This window comes from Mugil cephalus, chromosome 21 (assembly GCF_022458985.1).
Source record: "Mugil cephalus isolate CIBA_MC_2020 chromosome 21, CIBA_Mcephalus_1.1, whole genome shotgun sequence".
NCBI lineage: Eukaryota > Metazoa > Chordata > Actinopteri > Mugiliformes > Mugilidae > Mugil > Mugil cephalus.
In genome coordinates this window covers 8,231,709-8,245,583 of record NC_061790.1, presented here as the reverse complement: position 1 = coordinate 8,245,583, position 13,875 = coordinate 8,231,709, and the positions used below count along the sequence as shown (strand labels likewise).

At 45.6% G+C, this 13,875-nt stretch overlaps 1 protein-coding gene across 7 annotated transcripts in view; it reads right to left on the bottom strand.

The window, feature by feature from the left end:
* The window catches only part of utrn (utrophin), a 173,626-nt gene that overhangs the window by 48,771 nt on the left and 110,980 nt on the right, over positions 1–13,875 (bottom strand). For all 7 annotated transcript variants that reach the window (XM_047573812.1, XM_047573814.1, XM_047573811.1 and 4 more), the window contains 5 exons: positions 12,230–12,359; positions 9,331–9,599; positions 8,060–8,206; positions 5,706–5,784; positions 4,598–4,658 (listed from right to left, as the gene is read on the bottom strand). In XM_047573812.1, coding sequence (XP_047429768.1) covers positions 4,598–4,658; positions 5,706–5,784; positions 8,060–8,206; positions 9,331–9,599; positions 12,230–12,359 — 686 coding nt within the window. The remainder of the gene's footprint in view (positions 1–4,597; positions 4,659–5,705; positions 5,785–8,059; positions 8,207–9,330; positions 9,600–12,229; positions 12,360–13,875) is intronic.

The following is a 13,875-nucleotide window of genomic DNA, read 5'->3' as shown; positions in this document are numbered from 1 at the left end:
ATAAGCGACAAGCAAATCAAACGGGGTCACAGTCGGGAGAAAAAGAAAAGGATGAAATTTAATGAAGCCATTCTGGGGTACTGTGAGGGGGGAAAATAACCTTTTACAAGATGTTTTTTATGAGATGGCTCTCTGACCCAGCGGGCATAGCATGCAGCTGACGCTATTTGACAGACGAGAACGGTCTGACTCGTTTAGACTAACGGATCACCACAATAACAATTCAACTTATCAAGAATAATTGCCATTTCCGTTCCTGTGCGCCGCCATTTCCAGCCGCTCCGAGTCTCACTGAAGGTTAAAGAGCTTCTGCTAATTACTCACTTCTTCTTCTGCTGCTCTATAATTAAACATAACCACCCCACTACTTCTCATCCTCTATTCTAAACAGAATTATTCTCCGATCAGGCATAACATTATGACCACCTTCGTAATATTGTGTCAGTTTTCTTGTGCCTCCAAATCAGTTGTGGCTCTTTAGAGATTGGACATGGTCCTTCTGAGGGTGTCCTGTGATGTCTGGTAACAGGATGTTGTTAGTGGGGGCCTTTGGGTTCTATGGGTTGAGGGGAGGGGTCTCTGTGGATCATCCCAAGGAGCCCAGGTCAACACCTTGTGGTGTTTTTCATGTTTTTTGAGTTGTTCCTAAACCGTTTTTGTGTCAGTCTGCATCCTGCTGGGGATGTCCCATGCTCCCATGGATGTCCCATGCTCCCATGGAGTGTCATTGCTATGGGGTGGGGGGAGGCCTGGTCTGGTCTAGGTGGGTGGGAAATGTCTTACTAACGTCCCCATGAATATCAGATCCAAAAGTTTCCCAGCCGATTATCGCATTATCACAAGATGGTCAACGTCATTCACTTCTCCCGTCAGTGGTCATAATGTTGTGGCAGATGCGAGTATATTTCAACTTTGGAATCAAAGAACCGAATGTAATGGCTACATTTTTTACGGGATATTTTCACAGTCCAGGCTTGGTTCAGGGTGATCTCATAAAAAAAAATAAAGGCGACAGACCGGCCGACCACTTCCACACAACACTCCCTTTGATGGCGGGACTTTGTCACTGTCACACACTCGGAGGCGGCCATGAATAATCATGAGCCGGGCAGGTGAATGATTACTGGCGTATCTGGATCTCAAATGAGGCAGGATTTGTGAAGTATCTCAGGTAGCAGGAGGAAGATATCAGGAACTTTTTTCCTCCTCCGCTGACAGCAGCTTGCCAAACTTATAATGGAGCGCGTGTGACAGGTGATAAGTGCCTTCATTCACCACCTGACATCTTCTGTCTTTCTCGGCTTTAACCGCTCCACCTCTGCCTCTTTTTTCTTTATTTATTTTGCTTTTAGAGAAGTAGCCCCTCTCTCCTGCACTATAATAGCAGCAGTTTGTTTTTGAATTACAGTCCAGGTTGCTGGGGCATTAAAACATTTTAATCTAGCCATTATGAAGAGCACTTTGTCCACACATGAATAGCGGGAACGTCTCTTCTGCCTTTTAACAGCATCAAACGTCTTCCAGTGTAATCACCAGAGTTTGGGATCGTAGGGAAACGGTAAACTTTGCAGAAATGGGCGAGAAAGAAAGCATTAGAATGGGTGAGACGAGGCAGCACACAAGGTTGCCAGCGTGAGGCTAAACTCGTGTGAAGCCGTTTGATTTCCACCCCCCCAATATGTCAGACGAACTCACTCGCTGCAGGGGGGGTGGACACGCGGCGGTTTTAATCAGAGGCCCTTTGTCGGCGCGAAGAAAAGAGACACGCTATGAGAGGAGATGGAAGAGGATACCGGGAGGAGTTCTCGGAAATGAGCGTGTCAAAGACCGACGCGGGCGTCCCGAGGATGTCACAGCACTGAAAGCGACCTGTGATTAGTCCAGGACACGGATTTAGAGTTCACTTCAAACAGCAAATTAAGAGGCCTTTCATTGGGCACGCACAAGCCTGCAACGTACCGCTGCTAACTAACTTCATTTAAAATTATGGAAATACCACGCAGAGCGGTCAAACTTAAAGGAGGACTGAGTTTTATTCCCCCCCACCACCTCCTCGCTTCTATCTGAGAGGCAATTTAGTGCTAACACGAGCGCTGCCTTGGCAAGAGCAGCCAACCTCGAGGGACGGGCCGAACATATGGCGTGTGCTCACAGCCGAGTTTCAGCCTGGTTCCGGTTGGAGCTCGTGAACGATGCATCTTTGGGTGTGTGTGTGTGTGTGAGTCGTTTTTTCTCACCGCCAAAAGCGAGTGTGTGCGTCGTTACCCGTGAAAATAAATAAACAAATACATAAATGTGTGAGCGTCGCTTTGTTGCGGATGCCCTTGTGCACACGTGTTGTGTTTGCGTGAGTGGGCGGATGCAGGTTCACCGGCCGGCCGCATCTGTGATCTCAGGCTGTTGTTGACTCTAAAGATATAAGCCTGTCCTTCGAGTCATTTGCTGTCTGGCTTTCATCTGCGAACCACCTCTGGCACTGAGCTGCAGGCTAAAAACACGGCGCAGGTGTCCCTGCCTCCTCTTTCATTGTCTAATTCTATGTCTGTCTGATGACAGGACTGACATTTATATCTTCAAAACAAACAAAAGAAAAGTTTCTGAAAGGATGGAAAGGTCCATTATTTGTATTCTTATTACATTCATTGTTTGTTCTCGGTTCTATTTAGGATCTTTTATCTATTTTGCTTATGAATCAGGTATTTTTACTGTGTTATTTTAAATCTTAATACCAAGTTCCTTGGTTATTATCACTAAATCCATATGCACTTGAGCAAAGTTTAGACCAAACTAAGAAGTGTTTGAAGCTTTTAAGCAAGTTTAAAGTCTGCAAAAAGCTGTAAGTTTAACCACACTAAACATAACAGACTACACCTCTGAATCTCCATAGCGGAAGCTTTTATTACGGGCTGGTACATTTGTTTTAAACGGCCATTTGACAGTGACATTTAGACTCGAGGCACGGGGAGATTTAAGGGGGCAGTCCTAAAATACACCCATTTTATCGCCCTAAATAATAAAGCAAGGCAGTAACAGTACTCCAACAGGATCGAGAGAAAGGAGCGGAGCTGACAAACGATAGCTGGAACCGCCACCCGGAGCACCCGTCTAAAATAAGGCTGAACGCAGGTTTGGTTGAGCAGCGGTTTACTGACATATGGTGGCGTGTTTTCTCCCGGATAATGAGGCGCGTCACACTTTCAACGCTGACATTTTCCCGAGAAGCTGTCCTACCTACCACCGACACAAATCTTCCCCTCCGCCTGTTTTGAGCAGGAACTTGCTGTTTGGCCTGATGTGGCAAAAAAAAATTAGAATGGGAAGCGAGGTGTCTGGCTACAGCCATTATAGACACTGTAAGGAGGAGGGAAGCCGTCCCGGGATTCGATGAGGTATTATCTATTCAAAAGGAGGTGCTAATGTTGAACTGAATGAGAAATGTGCAGGCGGGACGGCTTGAATGTTAATTCACACAGAAGAGAAACAAAAAAAAAGAGGCAGAAAGAAGCTCCTAATTGCGAGAAAGATGCTCAGGTACCAGCACACGAGTAAAGAAAATTAGTGGAACAACAGCTTCTTGACCCAGGTGATGAACTGTATATTAAAGGTTGCTGGAAAGACTCATCCGGCCAGAAGATAATAATTGAGATAATGCACTATTTCGCAGTCAGCTATGAATAATTTAAAATGCAAAATCAAAAACATCATTACACTCCATTAGCACCACGCTGTCAATACGCAGGTCCACAACAAGGACACTTAAAACATCACATTAACTCTGATTGCCCCGACCTGGACGACTGAAGGGGTGTACGCAAAAGGGAAGAGATGGGCTGTGGAATTTTAATGAGATGCGGGGAGATGCGACGAAGACAGACGCAAAAAAAAAGAGACGGAAAAGGGGGCAAGTTGAACTCATTTAAATTCTGGGGCGACGCTGCTGAGACGACAACCAAAGGGAGTTGATTGACATGTGACATAACGCAGACTTCCCCGAGCGTTTAAGTTACTACCGTCAAATTCTCCACGCTGATAGTGGGCTTGTCGCCGTGTCACTGGCAGTATGTCAGTGATGGAAAGAAGAGCCAGCTACGTCCTTTCACAACTCATATTTACTTGTTCTGGTTGTTTCAAGTAGAAGTATTAGTGGTGGGAAATATACAAGACTAGCGTCTGGGACGTCCACTAGTAGCGAAGGGCGATAAGCAAATGACTTTACATGTGGACGCGGGTTTAGAGATTGTGGCCTTTAAATCACTTCCTATTAAGACCTATTAAATAATTAAGCAGGTCAACAGTATCTGTGCTGGGGATCAAAACTCCCACAAGGCGGCAAATTTTACACATCAGCTGATCTAGATGGTCGAGATCAGATACGGGGGGAGTAACGAGCAGAAGCCGCGTCGCGTTAAAACCTGATAAGCGAAAGAAATCGGAGCTCAATAACATGAAAGTGGAGATAAATACCAGCCAGAGAAAGTCATTTCTTGAAATTACCATGGCATTCACCTTGCATTCCTGCACGGTAATCACTGATAAACACGGCAGCACGCATACAGAAGCATGCACACTGAGGCACACTGAGGGTTTTCAAACTTACTTGATGTAATAAGGAACCTTATTTTGCGAGACCGCACGTTGCCACGGGAGCTGCACAGACGCTGCAGACAGAGGGAGACAAAAAGTGGAGCTGTTAAAAAAAACGGGGGTAAACAACAAAAACATCTTAATAAACAATTTTACCATGAAGCCGAGCGACGCCTTCAGTGTTTGGAGCTCGACTTGAAATAACTCAAACATCTTCCACTTTCGTAATAACATAATCTAGCTATGCAGGGAAGACTCTTACAGAGCATGAAATTGAGGGGGGAAAAAATAAATGGATGCAGTTAAATGGAAGGAGGAGGGAGACAATAAGCCGTGAAAAAAACACGGGAGCACGGGAAAATGTGAATCTTTGTGCGCATGTGAAAAAAAAAGTTAAAGAAAAAACTGAAACAATATGAAAAGGGGGATCTTGAAAATGCGAAGGAGATAGTTTTAAAAGCAGCCAACTAAGACTTGAGGAGCTCTCAAGAGCAATAAGAAACAGAAATGTTGGCTGATTTATAGCCCTCCCACTTTCCCTCCTCCTTGACACGGCTCCGCGCTCGGATAGAGAGATGAAAAGACAGTAAGAGAAAGAGATTAAGTGAGATTGGGAGCTGTATGAGAAGCATAGGGCGAGATAAGAACACAGTACTCTATTGATCCCTGAGGGAATATTAAGCTAGTGGTGTAATGAGAACCAGTGCGTGATGGAGGAGACGGTGTCGTAGCGCCAGGAAGATGAAAGAAGAGACAGAGCGGTGTTTTGTCTGGTGCAGCTGCCGAGCTCAGCACGCTTGCTTAGTAGATTCGCGGTGACACAGCATGGCGGCCAAGCCTGCCACCTGCTCTGGATGGAGCCCGACGGCCGGAGAAGCAGACGAGGAGGAGCCGCTAATCGCTGTGCGATTATTGAAAATGACGAAATTTGGTCCTTTGTTTAACGTTCGCACTCAAACCTTTAGCGCATTGTTCAAGAGTAAACTGATACGTCTGCAAACTGATGCGTGTGAGCGCGCACCACCCAACAGGAGATGAGGAGGAGGAGGGGGGGACTTGGAGGAGGATGTGAAACAAGTGACCCAAGTCGGCCAAAACTTGCTCATTTGCTCTGTACTCACTGGAGAGGAAATGTTGTGAGGAGGGACCAAAGTCTCTGTGGGCTTCCTGAAGTTGTTTCAGCCTGTCCTCCACAGCCACCTGCACGAGGAGACCACACAAACAAACAAACACAACGGGAATGAGAAGAGTCAGAGAGAGACAGAACTTTACAGTGGCTGAACTCTGCGTCATGGTCGGAATAAATTCAATTTCAGGGCAATTAAATTAGAGGTGGGGCTCTGCTAAAAGAGAAAAATAAAAAAAACTCAAGAAACCTTTCTGTATTAGAGGGATAAAAATATACAATATCATATTAGGAATGAATTTACATGCAATACACAGTATATGCATGCTAAAACGTTTAGCATTGTTTACATGCTTATATGTATAATACTAAGCGTCCGTCTAGAAATATCTACACTGAATGCAGATACAAGTAAACATGCACGAAAATAGGCAAAGAACTCGCGTCAGGTCCCACATTAGGCATCTGCTGATGACTCCTGCGTTCTCGCTGGCATAGATAAACCCATTATCCAGATTCCTGGCGACAGTTACATTATTTCACCTGACACAAGAGTAAAAATATTACAGTAGGAATGCAGGATGAACAGATGAGGAGCCAAATGAGGCAGAGAGGTAAAAACAGGGGCGCTGGGGCTCAGCCAGAAAACAAACCGTGCCCTTTGCTTTGCTGGTGATTTATTTAACTGGCACAGCAATGACAAAGAGAGATGTAGAGAAGAGAAGATAAAAAAAAAAAAAAAAAAAACTGACTATGATCCAAATCCACTCACATTTACCAGTTACCTTGTGAACCGGTGCACGAGAACTGAAACAAAAAGTGATGGGAAAAAACGTTTCATCATCTTCAACTCATCTAACGTTAATAAGCTGTGGTCAGCGGTCAGCTCTGCACACCGGTGTGCAGCTCTTCCAAGCCCCATAGCTAAATAGCACCTCTTCCAGGATGAATAGCCTCCACCTGCTGTTGTGAAGAGTTGTTTCCTTTCACGCAGGTGCAGAACGTACCGTGCCAGCTGACGACGCAGCGGCCCTTTATTTATATACTGGTAGCTCTTTAATGTCCGGGCCTTTAACATGCAGTGTGTGAGCGCTACAGCGTCATACAGCTTATCAATAATAAACATTCAGCCCTGCACTCCTTTCAGAGCTGCGTATCGACCTCCCTGGCAGCGCACCTGCGCCCCGCCGTACGTGACTGTGGGCTCGCAGGACAGTATTGGCAGCCCGCAATACCGAGACTCCAACATGCCCACGGGCACCTGAGACATCAAGGCAGCCAGATCACACACGTCCAGGCAGGGATCTGGGAAATTGGCACACAAAAGCCGACGGCTAAGCTTCTTTTTTTCCTTTTTGCTAATGACTATTAAGCTCAGCGTCCCACAGAAAGGAAGACGGCCGCTGTCTGAAAAATCAGAACCACATCATTAAACCGCAACTCGGCTTATTAGAGAGACTCTGGCCTCCTCTGGCTCTCGTGTCAGAGTTACGGTCATTCTCCGGGCGAAAAAGGCCGTTAGTGTGCGTCTGTACGGTACACGGGAAATATCACCGGGCTACAAATTAGCCCGGCTACCCAGGGTTCGCTCGACCGCAGTGTCACACTTAAAAAGGTTTCCGAGATTAAAATTTTCTTCAACATATCTGCCCACCGTGTGCCTTTTTTTTGAGCCCGTACTCTCGACTAATTTATCCACACCGACTATGCTGTCTGGCATGGAAAATCAAAGTGTTTCTGGAGTCACAGTCTACCCGTCCTGCAAATTGATGCCACCACAGCTTGGGCGGTCTGACCTGCATTCAGTCCATCCGACCACTCGACACCGCAGGCGCCGGCGGCCGACCTGAACTCAACGACTCAAAGTCGGTCAGGAGGTGAAACGGTTTTTCCCTCTACCGCTTCTGTCCAGTCAGGCTCACGCGCAAAAATAAAACAGTACAAATGGAGCTAAAAAGTCTAAACTTGCTCAGATTTTCCGGCCTAATTCACCAACAGCCGCTGCCTCTTCTCCTTCCTCGCGATTAACTTGCAGAACGACTATCAAACACACCGAGCGCCGAGAGTGTGAGTGGCGTGCTGCGAGAACAATGTCCATTGATGTGTAGTGACAAAGTGTCGCATTGAACAGAGAGCTCGTGTTCAAATACAACAGGCACACAGGTAGAGGGGCAACTCTCTACAAGTCCCCGGGGTGATGGGCTGACGTAGAGTAAAATTGGCACGGAGTGAGAAGAAACTAGTTCAAGTAGGCAGCAGGAGAACGAGAGAACAGGAAGGCGCGGAATTGACAGGATTGATTGAAAAGTGCAAACATCCGCAGAAGACGGAGAGGAGGATTTAAAGTACCTGCAGAAGTTTCCACCTCATGTTGAGCTGGTCCAGTTGTCTGGAGGCGGTGGACGACAGCTGGATGTCCAGCGGCGCCAGCTCGGCGGAGAGCTCGTTGACGATGCGGACGTCCTGACGTAACGGGGCGACCTCGTCTCTGAAGGTCTGCACGGAAAGTTTGCGACGCAGTTAAAAGCTTAGTCGTAGGGATTGTGTAATTGTAATTGAGCTACTGTCAGGCAGAATGTTGATTAGGATCGGTTTTGTTGTAATTAATGTCTATCTTTTCCTTGTTTGACCTCATTATCGCTAATTGGATGTTTTAAATTGAGTTTTGTTGTGCTTTAATTTGCATTTTAAGTCTCCACCGCGCCCGTCGATATCACATTAACGCCCAAATACTGTACTACTCGCTTCCTTTATTGGATACGAGTGCAATGCTGTTGAAAGACGGGTTTAAATGACATCGATATTAAGAAATATACGTTATACTACAGAGAAACAGGGTGAAACAAACTGCTAAAATATGCTGGAAATGCAAACACTTGAGCCTGTGACTCATGACTTGACTACTTTCAGGGCCGCTGTTTCTCCTCTCATCTATATATAGTCTGTCTCTTCTCATTAACCTCTTGCGTCCTCATATGGGGACATTACGTTTTAGGTTCGCTTTATTTAGACACACTTGTTTATTTACGGTTATTAACTTTTCTAGTTTGACAAGACGTGCAGATTTAACAAATTCACAAGCCCTTGTTTGAGGACGTTGGGATTTCATCGTTTCCAGCTCAATATTTTGGTACATATTGGTGAGTTAAATTGTAATACACACTGAAATAATCCTTAAACTAATACTTCCAGTTCAAAGATAATGCTTATTTTTTCTTAGGTCCTACTAATCCCAAATGCCTAAAGAGCTTTATCTTATCTTAAAGAAATTAAGATGAATTCCACACAAACGCTTGGGTCTCAGGAGGTTAATGAGTAGCAAACAGACAAGACAAAGGATGATTAAACCTCAGCACGTAGTCAAAAGGAAGGAGCGTTTTAAGCGAAAAAATTAAAGCAGAGAGGTTTGTTGAAAATGAATTGACACTCTCACGCATTTCCACTGTGATTTATGAAATGCCACCGATTGAAACTAGGACTAAATCTGGGTGTTATCAAACAGTTTGCATGAAAAACAAGATGTGACGTGTGTGAAGATGAGCTGATCTGCAACCTGTCTACGGCGCATTAGCAACAGCGCACGCTGCTCCCCACAACGCCGCTTTTTCTGCCTGACTCACCGTGGTTTTATCGATATGGTCCTGGAGGGAGTCGATCAGCAGATCCCCCACAGGCTGCCAAGTAGCTTTGGCCTCTTCCGCGCGAGTCAACCGCAGGTCAAGCTGGTCCATGGAGCTCTGCAGCTCCTGGAGGCGCTCCAAGGCTCGCTCCACCTGACTCTGCCAGCCGCCCACATGTCCCCTCAGACGCTCCCACCGCTCCCTCACCTCGCCGGTTTGTTTGCGGATGGCGCGGGCCAAACCTCGGGCCTTCTCCTCCGGCGTGAGGTCTGGGTGGCGAGAAAAGGCGGTTTTCATCGTTTATCGTGCTTCGGCACATGCATTCACACACGAGGATGTTTTCAAGAACACTTGATAAAATTCAGACAGTGTCAGACAGTACAGAACGTTTCTTTTCAGACTCTCTCACTCAACCACAAAGTAATTCACTTTTCATTTCCCCAAAAGTTTCACTACTTGGATATAAGTGATAATTTATATGAATTCTAATTTGTGTAATTCTTCTCGCACGTTACTTTCCTCCACGTCTGGTTTTATTTTAGGCGAGTAGGTAAACGTCAAGACAGGGACAGAGAACAAGAAGACGAAGTAAGAGAAAAAGAGAAATTACGTTGAGGATTAAGTGTACGCCAGTCAGGCACAACATTGTTACCACCTTCCTAATATTGTGTAGGTCATAGGTCTTCAACAGGAGGTCCGCGGGGGTTGCAAAATCTTTGGTTGATTAGACTTTTTTATATATTTTTTTTTTATTTCCCCTCACAATTTTCTTTAAATACACATTAACACGAATCTAACATCTTTTAGTAAAGGGATAAAGAATATCTTAATATTGAATGCAAAATGATAATAATAGTAGGTAGGGGGTCCCTACTTAATCTCTCCATCAGTTTGGGGTTCCTTGGCTCTAAAAACGTTGAAGACCCCTGATGTACGTCTTGTGCCTCATCAGAAAATGGACATGGGCGTCTCGCAACAGAATATTGTTAGTGGGGGTCTTTGGGTGCTATGGGTTGAGGGGACGGGCCTCTGTGGATCATCCCTGGTCTGGTCTAGGTGGGTGCTACATGTCTAAGCAGCATCCACACTAACAAATGCCATGTTCCAACGTTTCCCAGCAGAACATTAAATTGTCCCGTCAGTGGTTTTAATGTTGTGGCTGATGGGTGTACGTGCTCAAGGTACGCTGAAAGCCACCAAAAGAGAGAGACGAAAGAGACAAGCTCCAGGGGACGAGAAACACGGGAAAGGTGAGAGGACAGGACAATTGTGGTAATATACTGGAAGATGCAATAAGAGGCGAAAGAGGGGAGCGGTTGGAGGAAGCTGCTCCCTGAATGACAGCTTCAACTGCACAGAAAGATGAGCAGCTTTTAGGAGTTCTAAGGTCTCGTCTCCTGGGTGGTGACTGAATTACCGCCTTCACCTGTTGCACCTCTGCAGTCGCCTCTCTTTATCCCCTCCCCCCGCCCCCCCGCCCGCACACACACACACACACAAGTCTGACAACCGCAGCGCACACAGTGCAGACCTCGCGCGGACACACACTCCGATGGCGTCTGCCTTCGGTAATCAAGAACGCGACGAACGAGCAAAACAATAAAAGCTGCGCTGATGAAACAAAAAAAAAAACACTAAGAGAGATATTGTAACGCAATTAAAGCTGTAATCACAGTGTCACTCTAAGAAATTCAATCTCCTCTGATTACACAACAAGCGCACCCTCTCATCCCAAATCAGCTTTTTATCTATTTATACAATGAGACGACGCTTTGATATCCGCATGAAAGATCACAGGCAACAAGCCTATGGGTCTGCGCTCTGAAGTCTCGCCACGCCCCTACACGGCCCCTTGGGTTGGTTTAATTATTTACACAGTAGGGTTTTACTTCGAAGGGAGAAGTGCTGACTTAACCGAGACTTCCCTGCCGCATCTAACAGGACAGGGAGGCGGCGTGGGGATGATGCTGCTTAATTCCAACCCATTGTATGTTTGCATCACCAACACCAACAACTCAGATTTTAGTGAATGGACTTTCCGAGGCAGTAAAAGAAATCTTAACATTTAATTTAATGACGAGCTGTTATCTTTAAACTGTGATTGGCTACATGCTTCTGAATGAGACACATTTCTGATGGGGTCCTTGTGTGAAAGCCACTATTATGAAGTAGTAAAGCAACATATTAATTGCTGACTGGAGAATTGGAGCACTGCAAAAAAGAACGAGGTTTGTTGCTTAATATCACGACTTCTGCATTGGAGGTTTTAGTAAGGTTCAAAAGCAGCGTGTTTCTTGCACGATCTTCTTTTCTCTTGACCTAGTAAGAGTCCATTTTAAGCTACACGCATGTGGCCGAACGGGCCAATCAGTGTCTGATGAGGCGCTAGTGGCAGCTATGGGCATTTTATAAGCGTTGCGATAGTCTGTGATGGACTGGCTGTAGTTGGCTCGCAATAGACGATCCAATACTTCATCCAATCGCCGGCCAAGTATCAGTGTGCCTTAATAAACTGTTACCGAGATGCAGAACTGTTTGAGAAGTCGTACTTTGGCTTGTTCAATAACTCAACACTATTTTAATACAACGCCATTCAAGAGAGTGAAATCCACTCCCTATATAGAGTCATAAAAAGTGCACAAAATATTAGACTAGAGTTACATACAGTATACATATAAACTATACACCAATACATAGAAGGTAACGATTGAGGTATAGATTTTCTACTCTAGCACAAGATGAGACCAGCCGACATAATTATACTGAAAGTCTGATACATTAGGAGGAAGAAAGAGCATGACAAGTGTTCAATGGACTAAGTGCTACTGCAAAGACAGTTTAAGTAACTCCCCCAGTTAGAGCACTTAAAGAGATGATCTTGTATGAAATTGGAACAAACCTGTCTTTGGCTGCAGGTTCTTGCGCGGCTCTCCGGGACCCTCGATGGGTTGGTCGGCCAGAAACGTCCTGGCCTGGTCCAACGTACTGATCACCAAGTGCTCCCGTTCCTTCAGTTCAGACCGTAACACCTGCAGGAGAAACACCGAAATTAAGTGTGCCATTGTACGATAGAACAACTCGTCTAATTGAGAAAGAGGGTGCATTTACAATAAAGTCTTTTAAACAATGAACTGTATCCAGATCACCGCCCCGCAGAATCAACCAGCTGCTTAAATCGGACTTTTATTGTACTATGAAACTCGTGATTCACTCTCGCACATATGACCAAAGAGCGAGAGTGGATGTTTTTGTCCAGCTTATGAACTATGAGATAAACAATGCTCTCAGCAGCTAATTGGGTGATAGCTGCACAAAAAAAAAAAAGCTTCCTTATCCAGTCTCCGCCTATTAAGAGAAAAGAAAAAGAGAGGAGAAGCAGCCGAGTTCAGAGCATCAGCAGCAGTCGGAGTTACGAGAACTGAGCAGCGACTGAACACCAGAGCACAGGTTCAAACCAGTCATTCCCTTTGAGTCCGTGTGAAATTAGCAGAGCGGCGCACGGAATAAAGTGAGTCACTGGGCACTATAGCCCTGCAGGAATATTCATTACAAAGCCAGTAACACACCGCGCATACACATCCTGCTCGTGCTCTTACGCAGCTGCTCACACTGCGATGGAGAAATTACCACACGCATAAAACATATGGTCGTTCACGTGCACGCGACGCTAACGCTCCCGGGGCCTCGCATAAGGGAAAACAAGGCACTAAAAGTTCTCGAAGCAATTTGACGAACACTTTTAACCTCGTGTCAAGACATTCAGCTTTCACCGCAGCGGGCGATAAAACGGCATAGACGGAGCGAGCGTGGCATGTAACACTATAATTATTCTTGTTTTAATACATGTCCGAACCCGGGGGGACTTCATTGGCTATCGGAGTGTGTGATTGCTTTGTGAAGACGCGGTGTAGTTTAAAACGCTGCGGAGCAAGATGATGAGACGGCGCGATTCGGTTTGACGCAGTCTCACATTTATCCGAAGCAAAATAAATGTACACGAATAAACGATGCCGGGTTGAGTTCGGTCACATCTCCGGCGCCATTGGAAGGCATGAGGAGATAAGGGGGGAGAAGAGTCGGCCTCCAAATGAACACTTTATGTCCTAAAAAACACTACTTCCAGGGAATAAGTTGCTGTTAAAGTTAAGTTTAGACCAACGCAATGACAATTTCACACAGCCTCCTGCAGACAAATGTTCCCGCCCGCTGAAATGGGGCATCCTGCTGAACACAAATTAGATCATCCCAGCTAATAAATGGTTTGCTCCGTTCCAATGATTTCCTCCCGGCTCACATGGAACAAGCATAATAGGCAGGTAGCTCGGAGAGGACACCTTGAGAAATGGAAACTAAACGAGAGGTGATTGAGGAAGAGGGTGAAGGAAGGTGGAGAGCTGAGCCGCGAGGAGAGGACGACAACAAGTGGAAACCAACCCACTGTGTTGTTCTCTGGAATTTTTTTTCTTTGTCTTGCACTCACAGATTTGTTGGTTATTTGAATTAGGCTTTAGAAGGGATTGAATTGATTTTGAAGAGGTTGTTTGG